Here is a 23,462-nt window from a genome sequence, read left to right as displayed (position 1 = left end):
CTTGCCATCTCAGTGTGTAGCTCGCAATGAGTAAGTAAGTTTATTGGCCAAGTGTTCACATACAAGGAATTTGCCTTGGTGCTCCGCCCACAAGTAACAACATGACATACAGTGACAGTTATGAATGACTCTGAAAACACTAAACATTAATAATAATAAAACATTAATGATAAAACACCATAGATCAAGCATGTGAACCAACAAAATACCAGATCAAAGGGAGGCTACAGATTTTTGGCTGTTGAGTAGAGCAATTACTCGTGGATAAAAACTTTTTATGTCTGGCTGTGGCAGCTTTGACAATCCGGAGTCGCCTTCCAGAGGGAAGTGATTCAAAGAGTTTGTGGCCAGGGTGAGAGGGGTCAGAGATGATCTTGCCCGCTCGCTTCCTGGCCCTTGCAGTGTAGGACTCCTGTATTACACATTAGTGGCCACTTCCCCGGACATTGTCACCCAGGTGAGGTCCACAAGTGCAACTCGCTGTTTTCATACTTGCACAGATTACTCAATTTTCCTCTTGAACGGAGGTTTCATAGTTCCTGTTCAACCTTTATATCCCACCCTAGTTCTCCGACTTGTTTCACCAATTAATATTATGGTTGTTTGCCTCGTTGACACCATGCCCTCGGCTAACAGTGAACCAATCCACATTTTCTTGATAAACGTCTGCTTTGATCTGTCGTTTTCACACCTTACCCTTCCATATCTCTAGTTCCTCTTGCCCCTGACTCAGTCTGAAGAAAGATCTCGAACTGAAAAGTTACTCCAGCATTTTGTGTCCACTGTTTCCTTACGTCACCTCTAGAGCGACATGGCACCACTGCAGTAGCAACCTGTAGGTCACTGGGTCATAGGACTTGACGCACGGAGCTGCTCAATCTATCTGGAGGACATCCGTAACTTCCGGTATATGTTATTAATGCAAGAAACGCGTACTTTCCTACCTGTTAAAAACCGCCAAAAAGTTGAATTTTTGCGCTGTAAAAAATTGTGGAAGTCGGGGTAAGCGTGAGAGACATGTACCCAACTTCAGAATTCCAAAAGTGAAGCGAAATGAAGGTAAAGAGAAGCGAGAGCTGAAGGGACAACAGCAGCTAAAGTGCTTGGCAAACATTGGCCGTGCAGACATCGGAATTGAAAATATTGGGAATTACCATGTTTGCTCACTGCATTTCATCAGCAGTAAGGCATAATTTGTGGGTTTTCTTGATTCCTTTGGTATCCAAAAAGTCTCAGAAGTGATAAATCTGGCTGTAAATTTTGCTTCAGAGGCGTTTTCTTTTTGTATGTAAAATCTCACTTGAGAACCATGGGCGATTTTAAAATGTTACAGACAGATTTATCACTTCTGAAACTTTTTAGATGCCAAAGGAATCAAGAAAAAACACAAATAATGCCTTAGTTGATGAAATGCAGTGAGCAAACGGCCAATGTTTGCCAAGCACTCTGGCTGTTGTTGTCTCTTCAGCTCTCGCTTCTATCTACCATAATTTCTCCTCACTTTTGGAATTCTGAAGTAGGCAAAATGTCTCTCACGCTTATCCCGATTTCCATAATTATTTACAGCGCAAAAATGGACAATTTCGGCAGGTTTTAACGGGCCCGCTACGCTGGAAACAATGGTCAGTGCTTACCTGCAGTTCATCGCGTGTACTCCACTTGGCGTAGCGTAGCAACAGTGACCCGACTGCCGTGAAACCTCCCTATACTGACTAATTGAAAATAAATTAAAATTGCCAAAAAAATCTGCCTTGTTGATTGCATCTGGACATATTGACTGTCAATATATCAGTAATTTCAACAGCGGTTATAGAAATAACAATGCCTTTGAGATGAGAACATTTTCCTACATAAATCCTGCTTTATTTTCTCCGTGTTCCCACCAACTTTGCCACTGATCTGTATAATACATCTGAAGAAGGGTCCTGAACCAAAATATCACCTCTCCATGTCATCCAGAGATGGTTCCGACTGATGAGTTACTCCAACACCTTAGACACAAAATGCTGGAGTAACTCAGTGGGACAGGCCACATCTCTGGGGAGAAGGAATGGTTGACGTTTCGGGTCGAGACACTTCTCTTCAGAGGTGCTGCCAGTTACGCCAGCATTTTGTGTCTATCTTCGGTGTAAACCAGCACTTGCAGTTCCTTCCTACAATGGGTTGCTTTATATTGGCCAATTAACCTGAGAACATGCCTCTTGGCCTAAACCCTGTATGAGTTTTGGAAGCTGAAATGGAATCTTCTAATTCTATTAAATTTAGAGAATACTGTCCTTGTCTACATGATGTCTGTCTGCTCATGTGTGAGGAAAGCACCAGATGGCGGCGCTGGCAACAGCTGCGGCCCACCTGCAGTCCGTCTGTTTTTTTTCTTTCGTTTTGTTCCTTGTCATGTTTTAGTTAATTTTGTTTTATTAAGTTGTGTGTGGGTGGGGTGGGAGAAACATGCTTTGGTCTCTTCCTTCGGGGGATGCGATTTTTTCTTCGGTCGTATTCTCCGTCTGCGCCGAGGCCTAATGGCGGAGCTGGCGGCATCGGAGCTGTAGCAGCGGCAGCAGCGGCGGAGACCCGACTCGGCATCGAAGCTGCGGCGGCAGCAGCAGCGGCAGCGGAGACCCGACTCGGCCCCGAAGCTGTGGCGGTGGTGGCAGCAGCAGCGGCAACGGAGACCCGACTCGGCCCCGAAGCTGTAGCGGCGGCAGCAGCAGCGGAGACCCGACTCGGTCCTGGAGCTGTGGCGGCGGCGGCAGCAGCAGCAGCAGCGGTAGCGGAGACCCGACTCGGCCCCGAAGCTGTGGCGGAGGCGGCGGAGACCTGACTCGGCCCCGAAGCTGTGGCGGAGGCAGCGGCAGCGGAGACCCGACTCGGCCTCGGAGCTGTGGCGGAGGCAGCGACCACCCGCGGCGTTTGAACCGTCGCCTCGGCGCAGAGGGAGAACAAAGAGGGAAGAGACAGAGACTTTAAGATTTTGCCTTCCACCACAGTGAGGAGGTGTTTGGTGAACTCACTGGTGGATGTTAAATTTGTGTTGATTGTGTGTTTTTGTCATTTTTTAAATTATATGTATGACTGCAGGGAAACAAAATTTCGTTCAGACCGAAAGATCTGAATGACAATAAACAAATCTAATCTAATCTAAACTATGGAACAATCCAGTGAATTGTTGCACTATCTGAGATAAGTACATCAAAACTATAAACAATACTGCAGATTCCATATATTTGCAGTAAGACTGGGGGCGAGCCATGTCTCTGAAACAACGCACAGCATTCCTTCATCTCCCTTTGGTAAAGCAGCATTGTCCTCCACTTTATTTTCCAGCGATTGAACATTGGCTGCTAGGAAGGGAGGGAGAGGGGGTCGTAGTCCCCTGCGCTTCAGTCTGACGTAATCCTGCCCGTCGGCCACGTTACTGGACACATTGGAGGCCACCCAGGTGTTTCCACGTACTGTACTCGCAGTTCCTGCGATCTTCCGCCAGGTCAGGGATTACCCTGCGATTGTGAATTCCCTTAGTCGGCAGCTCTGTTGCGGTTTCGTGTGCTTAGTGTAGAATGGCTACCTTTGAGGCCTTATTTTCGGAGGTGAGGTGTGGGATTCAAGGTGCACCCTGGCGGCTGCATTGAATACAGATCCCTCCTGGGGACTAGCAACAGAGTTAGTGAAATTCACTATTAGCATTTTGGTATTCCTACATGCCTGGAGAGAAGAACTATTTGTTTGATTAAAAAGTAATTGTGGAAGTACTTGATATCATTTTGCATGATAGAGAAAAAATTAAAAAAAGACTAATTAATATGTAAACTGACAATTGCATGTTAATGGTAATTTTTAATTTAATGACATGACTTATCACAGATGAGATATATAAATTGAAAGAAATCTTGAATTTTGATGCCTCTTCTTGACATTTACATTCTTGGACAATGGCGCCTCTCAGGTAGTTGCATCTGGCATTCATAGTATTCACCAATTCACTTTATTCTTTGTGACGATTTATCATTTTTACGATCTATTCGTTTGTGCACGTCGGGTTGATTGCATTAGTCGAAACAGGGTGGACCAATAGATCAAGTAGAATAAGTTGACCTACAGCTTTAGGCTGTGCATGCCATATGCAGGAAGAAGATTATTATGATCAGCATGTCACTCTGCACATAAGCATACATGTACCAAGATGCTCTATGTATTGTGATCAGTATTTGTGAAATTTTGCTCTACAGCATATTTTCCAAGAATGCATCTTTTTTTAAATCGTGGAATGGATGTATTAGGATTGTAACCACAAGTTTACGTGCTAGAAATATACTGACTAGTTTTTTCCTTTACAGAATGGAGCCAATACTCGACTCCAAGTACACGTTCATGGATTCTCATGGAATTGTGAATGATGAACAAGAGATTCCTACATCAGTGAATTTTGATGACATTAGGAAGGATTTGATAGATGAACTGTCCAGGGAACGATCTTCAAATGCCTCGCATGTGGTAAATACAAAATGACCACAAATCTGTGATTGCGCAAGTCAAAATGGAACTGAGTTTTTCCAAGCATATTTCAAACTGCTGATCTATCCTCAACAAAAAATCAAATTTATGTATTTTCATTACCTTTGAGTTGCATTTCAAAAATTTTGATTTAAAAATGCCTTGTCATTCTGGTTTCTGCATACATAAATCCTCATTAACCAGAATCTCGTGAGAATCCTGTTACATTCACAAACCATCATTAGAAGGACTGGTGGCTCATAACCGCGCTCAAAGGCAATTGGGGATGTTTAATAAATGTTGGTCTTACTAGCAGTACCTTATCGCAAAGGAATTACTTGTATTTTGTAAAGTCATTTCAGTTTGCATTGGAAGTTTTTCATCTTTATTGGGCCAGAGTCTTGGAACTAACAGCATTGTAGTTTAGATAATATTTTACCCCATGTTCAAGAAAACCCATGCTCCAAGGGTAATTGGGGGTGGAACATAATTGCTGGTACTGCAACCATTTGTTCACTGAAATCTGCGTACATGTAAATTATATTTAACTTGGATATATATATATTTTTTAAATATTTAAATAGGTTCCTGATCAAAATTCTGCAGCTGCAAAGGACCATATGTGTGTTTATCTTCGTATTCGACCTTTCACGGAATCTGAAATTGCACAAAATGAATCTCAGGTCAGTAGCTAAATTACTACCTGAGCATTGAATGAAGAATGCTTTCTTTATAAATGCGGATGTCCTCTGATCTATTGTTTCCATGCTCTTCCCAGGACTGTGTATTAATAGAAAACCCGACCAGTGTGATTTTCAAAGCACCACAATATTCCTTGAGTTCCCGATGCAGTGATCGAGGATTTGGCCAGATGGCCCAACACTTTACATTTTCTCATGTAAGAAAGATAGTTATGTATGTTATGGTAAGATGTATCAGAAATATTGAACGGGATCATTAGTCCATTTATTGGGAGTTTTAAGTGAAATTTGCAGATTTGTTAAAATCCTTCTGAACATGCTGGGAACTATAAACCAGTTAGCCTAGCATCTGTGATCGGTAAGTTAATGGAGAGGATTGTGAGAAATAAGATATATATGCATTTGGATTGACGGGGTGATTAGGGATAGTCAGCGTGTTTGTTTACATGGGAGGTTGCCTCTCAAGAATCTTGAGTTTTTATGGAGAAGTAACCAAAAAGGTTGATGGGGGCAAGGCTGTAGACTTTGTCCACATTGAACTCGGCAAGGAACTTTCAGTTCCGCATGCTAGGTTGGATCACATGGAATCCAAGGAGATTTAGCAAAATGTATTGGGAATTGGCTTCATGGAAGGAAGCAGAGAGTGGTGGGAGTAGAGTTTTTTACAGACTGGAAGACTGACATGGTATGCCTCACCGATTGGTACTGGACCCATTGCTGTTTGTGGTTTATATCATTAATTTGGATGAGAATGTACAAGACATGACTAGTATGTTTGCAGACAATGCTAAAGTGGGTGATATTGTATCCAGGAGTACAGGTATATAGTCCCCTGAAAATGCCATCACAGGTAGATAGGGTGGTCAAGAAGGCATCTGGGACATTGGCTTTAATCAGTCAAGATAGTGAATATGGAAATTGGGGTGTTATTTCATCATTGTACAAGACTTTGGTGAACTACCCTTGGAGTACTGTGTTCAGTTTTGGTCACCATGCTATAGGAAGGATGTCATTAAGTTTGGAAGAGTGCAGAGAAGATTTAAGAGGATGTTAAAAGGACCTGATGGGCTGAGTTATATAGAGAGGTTGAGCAGGCTAGGACACATTCCTTGGAGGGCATGAGACTCATGGAGGTGAATAAAACCATGAGGGGAATAGATAGGGTGAATGCATAGTCTTTTACCCAGGGTAGGCAAATCAAAAACCAGACGGGATGGATTTAAGATGAGAGGGGAAAGTTTTAAGAGGAACCTGATGAGCACATTTATCCATTCAGAGGGTGGTGCATATATGGAATGGAATGCCAGAGATGGTGGTTGGGGCAGATACAACGAACAACATGTAAAATACATTTAGACAGGGTCATGAAAAGGAAAGGTTTTGAGGGATATGGACCAAATCTGGGCTAATGGAACTACCTTAGATGGGGCATCTTGGTCGGCATGAATGAGTTGGGCTGAAGGGCCTGTTTCCATGCTGTATGGCATTTATTCATCTAAATGCATTCCAAGAGGTTGCTATTTAATAATTTACATGTACATATGCCAAGTTTTGAACTGAATTTTAAATCTAACAAAATTAAAGTTGCTTTGGGCTAAACATAATTTGGAATCCTCACTCATTTGTGCGTAATAAAATATGTTATAATTTTTACAAAGAATTCTCCTTGAATACCATCAAATAAATTGATTAGGGTCAAATATCATATAGGTAGTTCTGCTACAACGGGATGGTTGCATTCCTAAGGACTCTTATACTGTTGTAACTCACTTTATAATGCCAGTTGTATCAATGAAAAAGGAGATTAAGAGCTAGATTTTTAAACGTTCTTACAAAGTTATTGGTCCGCACAGGATTTTCAAAACAAAGTTTCTACTAAGTTTATTTTTGTTACCACATGCTAGAAATACTAAAGGTGGTAATAAACATTTTTAAATGGAGTAATATTGTACAACTGTCAGTAGAAGCAATCGCGTGTCAATTTCAATGGCCTCCACAGTCGAACTAGCAGCTGTGTACTTCAGAGAGGATGCTGTCTGATTACTGTGCGAGTTTATATGAAAACATTTTTTGCAAGATAGCTTTTGCTTTTGAGTATCTCCAGTTCCCAGATGAAATTGATTTAAAGCTGATTAGGCCCCAGTAATACGAATAATATTTCCTAATTGATTGATATATCCAATTATTGGATATCCAGTTGTATCTAATTTGCATTGTGGAAATGCATTATAGCAGAACTACGTGTATTAAATTTAGTTTAAGAAAGAAGTAAAATGCATAAACTTCAAAGGAAATTGTAAAGATGTATATTTGGATGATCTAGAGAATTTTGTTGGATTATTGCTTTGCTGCCGAAACATGTCTTGAGCTGTGGGGCAGAACAATTCTGTATTTAAAGATAATTCCATCCCTCCACCCAACAGTAAATGTTTTCTTCATCATGAAGGGTTACGATTTATCACTGTTATATGTCAAAAATCAAATTTTCACTTAACTTTTCTGAATTATTAGAACCCGAGTTAGCATTGTTTTGGTGGGAGGGGCGTGAGGCGGGAGAAATAATCTCCTACTCAAGCTGTGATATTGCTGTTCTCATCCTCACAACAACCTTGTAGAAAATTGTTGCTGTTTTTTTTTTTTAACAGTGCCAACATCCAATGGATGAATTTCATTGTTAATTTGTGGGAGGGATTTGTCCTGGTCTTTTTAATGGATGCAAAGTACTTGGGCAATTTCACCTTATTAGATATGCACAAGAACTGCGATGGCTGGTCTGGTGCATACCTTCAGCATGACAGCTTGGGTATTGTGTGATCTATTTGCTTTGTGGCATCTGATGCTGTCGCGGCCTTTGTTTATCATAAAGATTAAATTGGGTTAAACATTGGGGTTGGTGATGTGGGAAGATTTAGAGAATGCATCATCATTTGGAAGTCTTCATACCTCCATGCCCTTTTCTATGGGAAGGAGTCCTCACCACTCAGTGATGGGTGACCCCTTTACCAATTTCCCACCTTTTGGACTCCCCCGGACGACCTTCTTCCCTCTTTGGACCTCTTTTTTTCGAACTGCTGGCGTGACATCAATCGTCTCAACTTTTCCACTCCCCTTACTACTCTAATCTCAACCCCTCTGATATGGGCCCCAAAACTGCTCACAATACTCCAAATACACTCGGACCAGTGCCTTATCAGCAACAACGATGAGTCGGCCTATAGGGAGGAGGTCCAGCTCCTAGCAGCATGGTGCGCTGACAACAACCTGGCCCTTAACTCCAAAAAGACCAAGGAGCTCATTGTAGACTTCAGGAAGTCTAGGGGCGGCACGCACACCCCCATCCACATTAACGGGACGGAGGTGGAACGTGTTCAGGTTCCTGGGGGTCAACATCTCCGATGACCTCTCTTGGACCCACAAAACCTCAACTCTGGTCAAGAAGGCTCACCAGCGTCTCTTCTTTCTGAGGAGACTAAAGAAGGTCCATCTATCTCGTCAGATTCTGGTGAACTTCTACCGCTGCACCATCGAGAGAATCCTTACCAACTGTATCACAGTATGGTATGGCAACTGCTCTGTCTCCGACCGGAAAGCACTGCAGAGGGTGGTAAAAATTGCCCAACGCATCACCGGTTCCTCGCTCCCCTCCATTGAGTCTGTCCAAAGCAAGCGTTGTCTGCGAAGGGCGCTCAGCATCGCCAAGGACTGCTCTCACCCCAACCATGGACTGTTTACCCTCCTACCATCCGGGAGGCGCTACAGGTCTCTCCGTTGCCGGACCAGCAGGTCCAGGAACAGCTTCTTCCCTGCGGCTGTCACACTACTCAATAATGTACCTCGGTGACTGCCAATCACCCCCCCCCGGACACTCCTCCCACAGGAATAACACTATGACTGTATGCATGTAAATAGATTTATTTATTGAAATCATATTCTATGTCGCTCTTCCAGGGAGATGCTAACTGCATTTCGTTGTCTCTGTACTGTACACTGACAATGACAATTAAAGTTGAATCTGAATCTGAATTAAAGTTGAATCCTATAAAGCCTCAGCATTACATCCCTGTTTTTACATCCCGGGTCCTCCCTCAACAGTAATACCGACACATCTGATTTAATTTTCTCCCTCTTATACTGCAGGTTGAATTTTAGCATGATCTTTACCTCCTCGGGATTCATTTATCTAAAGCTCCTTAATCAAATCTGGTTCGTTACACAATACCAAATCCAGCATTACCTTTCCCCTGGATATCTCGTGCAGTGCATCAGCTGCTGTTAAGCCTGTCAATTGTAGGCTCATGTACATGGCCCTCTTGGCAGAATGTGCATGAAAATGTCTTTGTTTCTCACATCAGTAACTCAACAAAATTGTTCTCAATCTGAGCATCTGATTGACCATGAGAATAACTATTAATCCATAATCTATTTTCTTCCCTTAGTATATAGTATCAAATGTGCATGCGTGCTTTACAAAAGTAAGTTAGAATATATGTTTGACTTGAGTTTTATATTATTTGTAACATACTGTTCCATTAGGACAATAGCAGTATATTGCTTCACTAATCAATGGCAGCTTTTAATTATGTTAGCTGTTCCTCGCTTTAGAACAATATTTTCTGTCATGCATAGTAATATTATGTGTTAAATAGTTTAAATAAAAAAATATATATTTCCACATCTAGGTTTATGGACCAGAAACCAAGCAAACAGAAATATTTGGAGTAATAAAACCCTTCATTGAGGAAGTTCTGAATGGACAGAACTGTTTGGTTTTTACCTACGGTGTTACCAATTCAGGAAAAACCTACACATTTCAAGGTTTGAGTCTTTAAGCAACGTTATGACTAATAATTAGCTTCTTTTCTTAATTATTGCTTGTAGTATAATTGCTTTTATTCTGCTACATTCTAGGACCAGCCCATGATGTGGGTATCTTACCAAGGGCGATGAGTGTTCTATTTAGGAGTATAGAAGGAAACATTTATCAAAATATGAATATTAAACCTCAGAGAAGTAGAGACTTCAGTAAATTAACAGAAATGCAAGTGAAGGAAGAGGAAGCCTTAAAGAACTCACTGCTTCGAGGATTTAATGAGGTAAATCACTAAATCCACCAGTGTTTTTGTTAATATCATGTAAAGCATTAGCTATTTCCTGAATTTAACTTTGATGGCATATGTTATAGTATATTATTTAGATATTAAATCAAATGCAGAATGTTAACAAAAAAACTCTGCCTTTAGTGGAAGAGTTCATTTTAAAATTAGTACATGCATGTATGCAACTTGGATATATATAGGAAGTCCACGGGTGTGTGTGTGTGTGATTTATACATTTACACAAAGCTTGGGCGTAAATGTAGTTGGATTGGGTAGTAAGATGGGAGGCAACGGAAAAATTGGTGGAGTTGCGGACAGTGGGGAGGGCTGTCAAAAGTGTACAGCCGGATATAATTCAGCTGCAAACCTGGACGGAGAAATGGCAGATGGAGTTTAATCTGAGCAAGTGTGAGGTGTTGCAATTTGGGAGGTTGAATGCAAAGGAAAACTATACAGTTAATGGCAAGACCTTTAACTGTATTGACATACAATGGGATCATACAGTCAAAGTCCATAGCACCATGAGAATGGCAACACCAAAGATAGTGGTAAAGAAGGTTGCCTTCATTGGTCAGGGCATGGAGTAAAAGAAGCAGGAAGTCATGTTGCAGCTTTATAGGACTTTGATAAGGCCTTGTTTGGAGTATTGTGGGCAGTTCCGGTGCCCCCCCCCCCCCCCCCCCCCCCCCCCCATTACAGGAAAGATGGGAGGCATTGGAGGGGGCACAAATGTTGAGAAATGAGTCTTGTCCTAATAACCTAAAATAGGCAGTTTAGATCATTTTAGTTCAGAATAAAACTAAAAGAAAAGATGTATAACACAGCAAAGAGTAGCTGGAAGCCAGAGGATTGGGAAACTTTCGTAGGACAACAGAAGGAAACAAAACAGGCAATACAGGCTGAAAAGATGAAGTACAACGGGAAGCTGGCCAGGAATATAAAGAAGGACAGTAAAAGTTTATTTAGATATGTTAAGGGAAAAAGAGTAGCAAAGTCAAATGTGGGTCCCTTGAAGGCAGACACGGGTGAAATTATTATGGGTAACAAGGAAATGGAAGAAGAGTTGAACAGGTACTTCAGATCTGTCTTCACTAAGGAAGACACAAACAATCTCCTAGAAGTACTGGAGGACAGAGGATCTAAGGGGGTAGAGGAACTGAAATAAATTTTCATTAGGCGAGAAATAATATTGGGTAGGCTAATGGGACTGAAGGATGATAAATCCCCTGGGCCGGATGGTCTGCATCCCAGGGTCCTCAGGGAGGTGGCTCTAGAAATAGTGGACGTATTGGTGATTATTTTCCAATGCTCAATAGATTCAGGATCAGTTCCTGTGGATTGGAGGATAGCTAATGTTATCCCACTTTTCAAGAAAGGAGCGAGAGAGAAAACGGGGAATTACAGACCAGTTAGCCTGACTTCAGTGGTGGGAAAGATGCTGGAGTCAATTATTAAAGAGGTAATAATGGGGCATTTGGATAGCAGTAAAAGGATTAGTCCAAGTCAATATGGATTTATGAAAGGAAAATCCTGCTTGACTAATCTTCTGGAATTTTTTTGAGGATGTGACAAGTAAAATGGATGAAGGGGAGCAGGGGATGTAATGTACCTAGACTTTCAGAAAGCCTTTGATAAGGTCCCGCATGGGAGACTGGTGACTAAAATTAGAGCACATTGTATTGGGGGTAGGGTGTTGACATGGATAGAAAATTGGTTGGCAGACAGGAAGCAAAGAGTAGGAGTGAACGGGTCCTTTTCAGAATGGCAGGCAGTGGCGAGTGGAGTGCCGCAAGGCTCAGTGTTGGGGCTGCAACTGTTTACCATATATATACTAATGATTTGGAATAGGGAATTAGGAGCAACACTAGCAAGTTTGTGGATGACACTGCTGGGTGGCAGTGTGAACTTTGAATAGGATGTTAGGAGGTTGCAGGGTGACCTGGACAGGTTGAGTGAGTGGGCAGATGCAGTATAATATAGATAAATGTGAGGTTATCCACTTTGACGGCAAAACAAGGGGGCAGATTATTATCTCAATGGGGTTAGGTTAGGTAAGGGGGAGGCGCAGTGAGACATGGGTGTCCTTGTACACCGGTCACTGAAAGTTGGCATGCAGGTACAGCAGGCAGTGAAGAAAGCTAATGGAATGTTGGCCTTCATAACAAGAGGATTTCAGTATAGGAGTAAAGAGGTTCTTCTGCAGTTCTATAGGGCTCTGGTAAGACCACATCTGGAGTATTGTGAACAGTTTTGGTCTCCTAATTTGAGGAAGGACATCCTTGTGATTGAGGCAGTGCAGCATAGGTTCACGAGATTGCTCCCTCGGATGGCGGGACTGTCATATGAGGAAAGATTGAAAAGACTAGGCTTGTATTCACTGGAGTTTAGAAGGATGAGGGGGATCTTATAGAAACATATAAAATTATAAAAGGACTGGACATGCTAGATGCAGGAAAAATGTTCCCAATGTTGGGCGAGTCCAGAATCAGGGGCCACAGTCTTAGAATAAAGGGGAGGTCATTTAAGACTGAGGTGAGAAAAAGAACATTCACCCAGAGAGTTGTGAATTTGTGGAATTTCCTGCCACAGAGGGTAGTGGAGGCCAAATCACTGGATGGATTTAAGAGAGAGTTAGATTGAGCTCTAGGGCCTAGTGGAATCAAGGGATATGGGGAGAAGGCAGGCACGGGTTATTGATTGGGGCCGATCAGCCATGATCACAATGAATGGCGGTGCTGGCTAGAAGGGCCGAATGGCCCCCTCCTGCACCTATTTTCTATGTTACTAACCCTTTGTATTATAGCCTCTTGCATCACACGATGACAAGAACTCTTCTTGACATTACTATGCTTTCAAAATTATTTCAATTTTATTTTTAATAGAATGAGCAGTATAATCAGAGCAGTCATCAAAGTTCAATCAATACTACAGAAGGTAAGTTGCACAAGCATACCAACACCAAATGTATAATGCATGGATTCATGATTCTATTGTGCAAACATCAGTCGCAGTTTAAATTAAAGGCGTTTCCCTGAATACTGAATACCAGCTTGTTGTTGGTTAATAGATGGGAGGCTCATTAAAATATATTGTTAGCAATATTTTAACAGATTGTTTAGCTAAGGTGTCTCCAGAAACTGCTGAGAATAATATTTCCAGTTTCAATTTAGTTTATTGTCACGTGAACCGAGGTACAGTGAAACGTTTTTGTGTGCTAACCAGTCAGCGGAAAGACAATACATGATTACATTGAGTCATTTACATTGTATAGATATACAATAAGGGAATAACGTTTAGTCCAAGGTAAAGCCAGTAAAGGCCGATCAAAGGTCACTAATGAGGTAGATAGTAGTTCAGGACTGCTCTCTAGTTGTGGTAGGATGATTCAGTTGCCTGATAATAGCTGGGAAGAAACTGTACCTGAATCTGGAGGTGTGCGTTTTCACACTTCTATACCTTTACTCGATGGGAGTGGGGAGAAGAGGGAGTGGCCAGGGTGCAACTCATCCTTGATTATGCTGCTGACCTTCCTGAGGCAGCCTGAGGTATAAAAGGAGTCAATGGAAGGGAGGGTTGGTTTGTGTGATGGACTGAGCTATGACCACAATTCACTGCAGTTTTTTTGCGATCTTGGATGCAGCTGCTCCCAAGCTAAGCTGTGATGCATCCCGATAAAATGCTTTCTATGGTGCATCTGTGGAGGTTGGTGAGAGTTGTTGGGGGCATGCCAAACTTCCTAAGCCTTCTAAGGAAGTAGAGGCGTTGGTGTGCTTTCTTGGTCATTGCTTCAATATGGGTGGTCCAGGAGAAGTTGTTGTTGATATTGACTCCTAGAAATTTGACGTTTTCAACCATCTCTACTTTGGAGCAGTCAATGTAAACTGGGGCATGTGTACCTCTTTGCTTCCTGAAGCCGATCACTATCTCCTTTGTCTTGCTGACATTGAGAGAAAGGTTGTTGTTTCGACACCAGGACACGAGGTTCTCGATCTCCTTCCAGTACTCTGTCTCATCATTTTTTGACATCCGGCCCACAATGGTGGTGTCGTCTGCGAATTTGAAGATTGAATTAGATTTGTACATGGATGTACAAGGAGTAAAGAAGGGGGCTGAGAATGAAACAATGGAGAAACTCGGTGAGCAGGAAAGAACTGCAGATGCTAGTTTAAATCGAAGGTAGACACAAAATGCTGGAGTACTCAGCGGGACAGGCAGCATCTCTGGAGAAAAGGAATGGCCAGGTTTCGGGTTGAGACCTTTCTTCAGAACATTGGTGTGCTTGCATGCAACAGGCCTGTCTTAAGTTTTTAAAACAAATACACAAAATCATTTATGTCTATTTCTTATAAGATTGATTAGATAAGATAAGATTCAATAGATTGAAATCAGAGTACTGCTGATTCATGCTGCTGTCCATGCACAACCAAACTGGGGCAAATATTGAGATCCTTGCATCCCATTACATAACTGGATGATAGTTTTTCTGATTGGATTCGACAGCTGCATCTAGAACAATATCAGCGATTGTCCTTTTAAAAAGAAAAACACAAAATTAAATAAATTAAAAATAAAAGGAGGATTTAAAAAACAAAACTGGGTCGTAGCTTGGAGCAGCAAGCCTTTTGATTGGTTGCAGCAAGTGAATTTCAGGTTAGTACAGGTGCGGGGACTGTAAAAAGTTCTGGGCAAGTGAATTGCAGGTCGGCAGCTTGGAACAGCAAGCCCGTTGATTGGTTGGAGCATCCAAATTGGCTAATTGAGCAGCTAATAAAAACAAGGCATGGTGTTGGGGCCGAGGCCGTGTTGAGGGCAAGGAGGCTATCAGAGGCAGATAGGAGGATAAGCTGCAGTCTGCTGTTTGAGTTGCAGTGGTGATGGCAGATATGTTGGTACAATGCTTCTGCAGGATGTGGGAAGTCAGGGAAACCGCTGGTGACCCTGATGACTACACCTGTGGGAATTGTCCAGTTGCAGCTGCATAAAGATTGTGTTAGGGAACTGGAGCAGCAGCTGGATGACCTTAGCACCTTCTGGGAGATTGAGAGCTTCTTGGTCGAGACTTAGAAGCGAGGTTGTCACGACCAAGTCAGGAAGAGAGTAGGTCGGTGACCATGAGGAACGGAAATAGGCAAGGACAAGGCGTGCAGGCCATCCACCTTCAAAACAGGTACACCCTTTTGGGTGCTGTAGGGAGGAGGGCAGGGTTGGTGATGTTCAGCAGGGAAGGGTACTGCCAGGCAAAGCCATGGTGGTAGCTGACTCTTTAATTAGGGGTGCAGGAGGAGATTGTGTGGCAGCAGTGGAGAATCCAGGAGAGTGTGCTGTCTCCCTGGTTCCAGGATCCAGGATATCTTAGAACGGCTGGATGACATTCTCAAGGGGGAGAGTAAGCAGCCGGACGTTGTTGTGCATGTTGGTACAAATGACATGGGTAGGTTTAAGGAATGAGGTACTGCAAATGGGTACGGGTCCACCACCGAATTTCCAGCAACTTTAAATTTGTCTAAAAATTATGAGAACGCATTGAAATCACCCCCCGAAATGGTGGCGCCTAGGCTGGGTGAGGTGGCTGATCTCGCCCCCATCGGGACTTTTGCGCCGAATGGCGGGTCGAGTTGGCCTCAGGAACTCTAGCACGCCCGGAGTCAGCAGATCCGATCTCATAGCTGATTACCACATTTGACTTTGCTTCTACTGCCATGTGCTATTGTGGGGAGGAGCAGAAAGATAGGCGACATGAATGTGTGACTGAGGAGTTGGTGTTGCGGGCAGGGATTCGGATTTCTGGACTTCGGATTTCTTCGGCAGAGGTGACCTGTACAGGAGGGGTGTGTTGCATCTTAACTGGAAGGGATCCAATATCCATACAGGCAGGTTTGCTAATGCCACATGGGTGGGTTTAAACCATATTGGTTGTGGGGTGGGATCGTATGCAGGACCAAGGCTGATGAGTGGCTGGAAGGCAGTATGGATGACGATGAAAGTAAGTAAAGTGGACAGAATAGGCAGGAGAAAGGCATGGAGCGACAAAGAAATGTTGGTTTGAATTGCACTTATTTTAATGCGAGAGGCAGATGAACTCAGGGTGTGGATAGATGCATAAGAGTCCATGACCTGCATATTCCTGTTAGAGTGAAGGGCGTAAGGAAGCTTGAATGATGAGGGTCTCGACCCAGAATGTCATGCATTCCTTCTCTCCAGAGGTGCTGCCTGTCCCGCTACAGCATTTTGTGTCTATCTTTGGGTGAAATTGAGCTTCTGGTCAAGAATAAGGAAGTGTTATGGGGCAGGTACATGCTGCTGGGATCAAGTGTGTCCCTGGAGGAGTTTGGGGAGCTGAGGAGCAAGCCAAAAAGGGAAATCGGGAGGGTAACTCAAATTTCACTGTTCCTTATTTGGTACATGTGACAATTATCTAGAATCTTGAAAAAAGGGGACTGGAGATGACCCCATAGGAATCAAAGTGGGCAACTCTGTGTGGAGCCACAGGAGATGGGCAAGGTCCTCAATGAGTATTTCTCCTCGGTTTTTATTGTGGAGAAAGACTTGAGGACAGGGGAACCTGTGCCAGTCAATGGAAATGTCTTGAGGGCAGTCAGTATTACGGTTGAGGAGGTGCTGAATACGTACGTAACATGTATTAAGGTAGACAAATTCCTGGGCCAGACCAGATATATCAGAGGACACTTTGGGAAGATAGAGAGGAAATTGCAGGTGCCCTGGATGAGTCGTCATTAAATGCAGGTGACGTGAGGTGCTGGAAAACTGGAGGGTGGCAAAAGTTGTGCCTCTAATTAAGAAGGGTTGCAGGGAAAAGCGTGTGGACAACAGGCCAGTGAGTAAAATGTGTGGTCCGAAAGTTAATAGAGAGTATTCTGAGGGATAAGATCTACAGTACATGCATTTAGATGGACAGGGGTTAATTAGGGATACCCGGCATGGTTTGTACTGGAGAGATTGTGTCACACATCTGAGTTTTTTGACGATGTGACCAAAAGGTTGATGAGAGCAGAGCTTTAGACATTGTATATATGGATTTCAGCAAAGCATTGGTTGCTCTGGAAAGTAAAAACACATGGGATTCAAGGAGATAGCTGACTGGATAGAAAAATGGCTTCATGGAAGGAAGCAGAGGGTGATGGTGAAAGGTTATTTTTCAGACTGGAGGTCTGTGACCAGTGAAAATGGTACTGTTAAGATTTATGATGATTTTGCCAGGACTTGAGGGCCTGAGCTATAGGGAGAGGTTGAGCAGATTAGGGCTTTATTCCCTGGAGCGTCGGAGGATGAGGGGTGATCTTTTAAAGATGTACAAGATCATGAGAAGAATAGACAGGGTAAATGCACTGTCTTTTACCCAGAGTAGGGGGATTGAGAGTCAGAGGACAGAGGTTTAAGATGAAGGGGGAAGGGAGGGGGGGGGGGGGGGGGTTAAGATTTAATAGAAATTTGAGGGGTAACTTTTTCATGCAAAGGGTGGTGGGTTTATGGAACGAGCTGCTAGAGAAAGTAGTTGAGGCTGTTTCCACATTGTAAGACTGACTCTATAAGAGGCTTACCAAATGAATTAGCTATAAGGAAATGTTAGGTTTATGTGGATCATTTTCTCTGGAACATCGGAATGTTTGACCTGTTTTTATAAAATGTTAAATGGTCAGCTCGACATAGATTACAAAACCTACACCAAACCCGAACCATTTAGGAGCAGACGAGGGCATTCGATCCAATTTGAGATTCCAGCTACCAAGACAGATGTGTACAACAATTCGTTCTTCCCCCGCACAATTAAGGCATGGAATAATCTTCACCCTACCATAGTTACCCAACCAGATACAACTAAATTTAAGGTAGCTCTTTCTTCCCAAAAACCCTTTCTGGCTTAAGTCTTCCCTCCACCACCTCCAGTTTAAATTCCATTTGGAATATTTTGGAGGACCAAGGAAATTGAGGGTTGATCTGGTAGAAAAATATAAAATTGCAAGACATAGATAAAGTAGACAGTCAGAGCCTTTTCATAGGTGGGAATGTCAAGGAGTGATTTTTTTCTACCATCAAAATTTGAAGACCATGTGAGATTTAAGGTTTGATGGAAAGGGAACGAGCTGCTGGAGGAGGTAGTTCAGACAGGCACTATCATAACATATAAGAAAACGGTTAGACAGGTACATGAGTAGGATAGGTTTAGAGGAATAAGGGCTAAACGCAGGTAGGTGAGACTAATGTAGATGCGGCATGTTGGTCGGCGTGAGCTTGTTGGGCCGGAGCGCTTGTTTTCACGCTGTATGACTGACTATAACATGAAACTTGTTATTTTGAGATGATTGGTCTTGCATTCCTCCATAATGAATTAATCCATCGCAATTTTGCTTATTCTGGTTATCACATTATAAGAAGGATATGATTGCACTGGGTGCAGAGGAAACTTGCCAGGATATAGCCTAGATTGCAGCGTTCATGTATCAGTAGAGACTGGATAGGTGGGTTTGTTTTCCCTGAAGCAGAGGAGCTAAGGGGCAGATTGTTAGTCACTTATGAAATTGAAAATGATTTTTTTTTTAATCCATATCATGGAGGAACCTTAAACAAGTGAGCATTCCTTAAGGTGGGAGGATTAAAAGGGATCCAAGAGGGATTTTCAAACATAGTGGTGCTGAAATGCTCTGCCTGAAGATCTGATGGAGGAATATACTCTCGAAATTTAAGAAGCATTTAGAAAATACTTGAGATAGACACAAAAAGCTGGAATAACTCAGCGGGTCAGCCAGCATCTCTGGAGAAAAGGAACAGGTAACATTTAGGATCGAGACCCTTCTTCAGACTGAGAGTCATGGGAAAGAGAAAGGAGATATGTAGACGATGATATAGAGAGATATAGAACAAATGAATGAAAGATGCAAAAAAGTAACAATGATAAAGGAAATAGGCCATTGTTAGCTGCGTGTTAGGTGAGAATGAGTTAAGACAAGGCGACTTTGAAGCTGGTACGACTTGGGTGCGGGAGGGTGTGGAGAGAGAGGGTGGATGCAAGAGTTACTTGATGTTAGAGAAATTAATAATCATACCACTGGGTTTCAATCTGCCCAAGCGAAATAAAAGATGCTGTTCCTCCAATTTGTGTTTGGCCTTAGTCTGACAAGAGAGGAGGCCGCGGACAGAAAGGTCAGTGTGGGAATGGGGAGGGGAATTAAAGTGTTTTGCAACCGGGAGGTCAGGTAGGTCCAGATGGACCTCGCAAAGGTGTTCAGCGAAATAATTGCCCAGTCCACATTTGGTATCGCTGATGTACAAGAGTCCACACCTTGAACAACGGATAGAGTAGATGAGGTTGGAGGAGGTGCAAGTGAACCGCAGCCTAACCTGAAAGGACTGTCGTGGTCCCTGGACAGAGTTGAGGGAGGAGATGTAAGGACAGGTGTTGCATTTCCTGCGGTTGCAGGGGAAGACACCCGGGGAGGGGGTGGTTTAGGTGGGAAGGGATAAGTTAACCAGGGAGTTGTGGAAGTAACTGTCTCTGCGGAAGACGGAAAAGGGTGTAGATGGGAAGATGTGACTAGTGTTGGGATCCTGTTGGAGGTGGCGAAAATGTCAGAGGTTTATCTGTTGTATACGACAGCTGATGAGGTGAAAGGTAAGGACTAGGGGGGCTCAATTATCTCTGTTTTAACTGGGGGGGGGGGGGGGAAGCAAGAGCGGAGCAACGGGATATGGTCAATGAAGTTGGTGTAAGATGGGTGCAACTGCATGCCCTTTGGCTCTGACTCCAGACATTAAAATATTCAACCCAACAGAAATGTGATCCATTTATATTTTGTTTTTTGTCTTCTCTTCTCTTGATAATAATTCAAGACTTCTTTTTAAATCAGGTTCACTGAAGTCACTTAGCTGTCTCGGTGACATTGCTGAACATTCAAAGTATCCTGAAGAAGTAGCTGTACGTGCTCCAGAAAGGACTAAATTTTCCATCTGGGTTTCATTTTGTGAAATATACAACGAAGCTATTTATGATTTGCTTGATCCAGTATCCTGTAAATTGCAGAAAAGAAATATACTTCGGCTTGTGCAAGATGCCAAAGGCAACACCTATGTGAAAGGTAATTGACTATATTTTATTTCTGATTATTAGCTTTTTAAGCTGCTTTATTCAGTGTATAAATTAAGATGTCTCCAAGATATCAATGTACTTTTCTTATAGATCTAAAATGGATTCAGGTTTCCAATGCCGAAGAAGCATGCAGGATATTGAAAAGAGGGAGAAAGCAACAAAAAATTGCTTCTACAAAAGTCAATAATCTTTCAAGTAGGAGGTATTTTACTTGATTATATATAAATATTAATAAAACATTTTTTTTATAAATAATTAATTTTGCTGAACTTCAGTTGTGTATTTCTGAGCAAAACATATGTCTTCTAAACAGTAACGGAGGTATATTTAAACTATCTATTTAAAATGTTCTTTCTGCAGCCACTGTACCTTTTCAATAAGAGTTTTGCATGTGGAGCCTGATGGTCTTCGTGTCATCCAAGTTAGTGAGTAAGTAAAATCAGTGTGTTTTATGTGCGATGTTTTTACGTTGTCTGTCTGTGCCTGTGATACTGCTGCAAGATTTTCCTTGTACTTGTACCTCGCTGTACATAATTGTACGGATGACAATCATCTCAGCCTGACTTAGAAACATAGAAATTAGGTGCAGGAGTAGGCTATTCGGCCCTTCGAGCCTGCACCGCCATTCAATATGATCATGGCTGATCATCCAACTCAGTATCCCGTACCTGCCTTCTCTCCATACCCTCTGATCCCCTTAGCCACAAGGGCCACATCTAACTCCCGCTTAAATATAGCCAATGAACTGGCCTCGACTACCCTCTGTGGCAGAGAGTTCCAGAGATTCACCACTCTCTGTGTGAAAAAAGTTCTTCTCATCTCGGTTTTAAAGGATTTCCCCCTTATCCTTAAGCTGTGCCCCCTTGTCCTGGACTTCCCCAACATCGGGAGCAATCTTCCTGCATCTAGCCTGTCCAACCCCTTAAGAATTTTATAAGTTTCTATAAGATCCCCTCTCAATCTCCTAAATTCTAGAGAGTATAAACCAAGTCTATCCAGTCTTTCTTCATAAGACAGTCCTGACATCCCAGGAATCAGTCTGGTGAACCTTCTCTGCACTCCCTCTATGGCAATAATGTCCTTCCTCAGATTTGGAGACCAAAACTGTACGCAATACTCCAGGTGTGGTCTCACCAAGACCATGTACAACTGCAGTAGAACCTCCTTGCTCCTATACTCAAATCCTTTTGCTATGAAAGCTAACATACCATTCGCTTTCTTCACTGCCTGCTGCACCTGCATGCCTACTTTCAATGACTGGTGTACCATGACACCCAGGTCTCGCTGCATCTCCCCTTTTCCTAGTCGGCCACCATTTAGATAATAGTCTGCTTTCCTGTTTTTGCCACCAAAATGGATAACCTCACATTTATCCACATTATACTGCATCTGCCAAACATTTGCCCACTCACCCAGCCTATCCAAATCAACTTGCAGTCTCCTAGCATCCTCCTCACAGCTAACACTGCCTCCCAGCTTAGTGTCATCCGCAAACTTGGAGATATTGCCTTCAATTCCCTCATCCAGATCATTAATATATATTGTAAATAGCTGGGGTCCCAGCACTGAGCCTTGCGGTACCCCACTAGTCACTGCCTGCCATTGTGAAAAGGACCCGTTTACTCCTACTTTTGCTTCCTGTTTGCCAGCCAGTTCTCTATCCACATCAATACTGAACCCCCAATGCCGTGTGCTTTAAGTTTGTAAACTAATCTCTTATGTGGGACCTTGTCGAAAGCCTTCTGGAAGTCCAGATACACCACATCCACTGGTTCTCCCCTATCCACGCTACTAGTTACATCCTCGAAAAATTCTATAAGATTCGTCAGACATGATTTACCTTTTGTAAATCCATGCTGACTTTGTCCAATGATTTCACCACTTTCCAAATGTGCTGCTATCCCATCTTTAATAACTGACTCTAGCAGTTTCCCCACTACCGATGTTAGACTAACTGGTCTGTAATTCCCCGTTTTCTCTCTCCCTCCCTTCTTAAAAAGTGGGGTTACGTTTGCTACCCGCCAATCCTCAGGAACTACTCCAGAATCTAAAGAGTTTTGAAAGATTATTACTAATGCATCCACTATTTCTGGAGCTACTTCCTTAAGTACTCTGGGATGCAGCCTATCTGGCCCTGGGGATTTATCGGCCTTTAATCCATTTAATTTACCCAACACCACTTCCCGGCTAACCTGGATTTCACTCAATTCCTCCAACTCCTTTGACCCGCGATCCCCTGCTATTTCCGGCAGATTATTTATGTCTTCCTTAGTGAAGACGGAACCAAAGTAGTTATTCAATTGGTCCGCCATATCCTTGTTCCCCATGATCAACTCACCTGTTTCTGACTGCAAGGGACCTACATTTGTTTTAACTAATCTCTTTCTTTTCACATATCTATAAAAACTTTTGCAGTCAGTTTTTATGTTCCCTGACAGTTTTCTTTCATAATCTATTTTTCCTTTCCTAATTAAGCCCTTTGTCCTCCTCTGCTGGTCTCTGAATTTCTCCCTGTCCTCCGGTATGCTGCTTTTTCTGGCTAATTTGTACGCATCATCCTTCGCTTTGATACTATCCCTGATTTCCCTTGTTATCCACGGATGTACTACCTTCCCTGATTTATTCTTTTGCCAAACTGGGATGAACAATTTTTGTAGTTCATCCATGCAGCCTTTAAATGTCTTCCATTGCATATCCACCGTCAACCCTTTTAGAATTAATTGCCAGTCAATCTTGGCCAATTCACGTCTCATACCCTCAAAGTTACCTTTCTTTAAGTTCAGAACCATTGTTTCTGAATTAACAATGTCACTCTCCATCCTAATGAAGAACTCAACCATATTATGGTCACTCTTGCCCAAGGGGGCACGTAGAACAAGACTGCTAACTAACCCTTTCTCATTACTCAATACCCAGTCTAAAATAGCCTGCTCTCTCGTTGGTTCCTCTACATGTTGATTTAGATAACTATCCCGCATACATTCCAAGAAATCCTCTTCCTCAGCACCCCTGCCAATTTGATTCACCCAATCTATATGTAGATTGAAGTCACCCATTATAACGGTTTTGCCT

General features: G+C 42.7%; 1 protein-coding gene across 6 annotated transcripts in view; it reads left to right on the top strand.

Annotated features, from left to right (window-relative positions):
- kif20b (kinesin family member 20B) overlaps positions 1-23,462 on the top strand; it is a 91,305-nt gene that overhangs the window by 297 nt on the left and 67,546 nt on the right. For 3 of the 6 annotated variants that reach the window (XM_033033562.1, XM_033033561.1, XM_033033560.1), the window contains exons 1-10: positions 3,328-3,536; positions 4,335-4,491; positions 5,076-5,174; positions 5,270-5,389; positions 9,872-10,007; positions 10,101-10,285; positions 13,171-13,222; positions 20,152-20,379; positions 20,481-20,592; positions 20,751-20,819. In XM_033033562.1, the coding sequence (XP_032889453.1) occupies positions 4,336-4,491; positions 5,076-5,174; positions 5,270-5,389; positions 9,872-10,007; positions 10,101-10,285; positions 13,171-13,222; positions 20,152-20,379; positions 20,481-20,592; positions 20,751-20,819 (1,157 nt within the window). In that variant the 5' untranslated portion in view covers positions 3,328-3,536; position 4,335. Of the gene's footprint in view, positions 1-3,327; positions 3,537-4,329; positions 4,492-5,075; positions 5,175-5,269; positions 5,390-9,871; positions 10,008-10,100; positions 10,286-13,170; positions 13,223-20,151; positions 20,380-20,480; positions 20,593-20,750; positions 20,820-23,462 lie in introns of those variants that run through there. The other 3 variants (XM_033033558.1, XM_033033557.1, XM_033033559.1) reach the window with 3 other exon arrangements.

Source organism: Amblyraja radiata, chromosome 15 (assembly GCF_010909765.2).
Source record: "Amblyraja radiata isolate CabotCenter1 chromosome 15, sAmbRad1.1.pri, whole genome shotgun sequence".
In the NCBI taxonomy this organism is placed as follows: domain Eukaryota; kingdom Metazoa; phylum Chordata; class Chondrichthyes; order Rajiformes; family Rajidae; genus Amblyraja; species Amblyraja radiata.
This window is presented reverse-complemented; position numbering and strand designations above follow the sequence as displayed.